Genomic DNA, 330 nt, shown 5'->3' on the forward strand with positions numbered 1-330 from the left:
GACTATGCAACCCCACTCAAGGACCCCCAAGCCCTACGTTCGGCAGCCGGCTCCGCTCCAGCTCCAGCACCAGCTCCAGCATCAGCTCCAGCATCAGCATCAGCATCAGCAGCATCACCACCACCATCCAGCCGCTCACCGCAGCGTCAGTCCGCAGGCGCCGGCCCACCTCCATCAGCAGCATCAGCAGCAAGGGAGCAACAAAGCCGCGGCTCACCTCGGGCACCAGGTGCAGCATCAGCAGCATCAGCACCACCACCAGCAACAGCAGCAGCAGCATCAGCAGCATCATCATCATCCGCAGCAGCAGCCGCCACCCCCCCGACCCGC

The 330-nt window shown here is 64.8% G+C and overlaps 1 protein-coding gene across 1 annotated transcript in view; it reads left to right on the top strand.

Moving 5' to 3' along the window:
- Positions 1 to 330, top strand: part of iqsec3a (IQ motif and Sec7 domain ArfGEF 3a) — a 93,436-nt gene that overhangs the window by 4,825 nt on the left and 88,281 nt on the right. The window contains exon 3 of the mRNA XM_025057138.1: positions 22 to 197. Within this exon, the coding sequence (XP_024912906.1) occupies positions 22 to 197 (176 nt within the window). The remainder of the gene's footprint in view (positions 1 to 21; positions 198 to 330) is intronic.

This window comes from Cynoglossus semilaevis, chromosome 8, assembly GCF_000523025.1.
Source record: "Cynoglossus semilaevis isolate Cse_v1.0 chromosome 8, Cse_v1.0, whole genome shotgun sequence".
Classification (NCBI taxonomy): Eukaryota; Metazoa; Chordata; class Actinopteri; order Pleuronectiformes; family Cynoglossidae; genus Cynoglossus; species Cynoglossus semilaevis.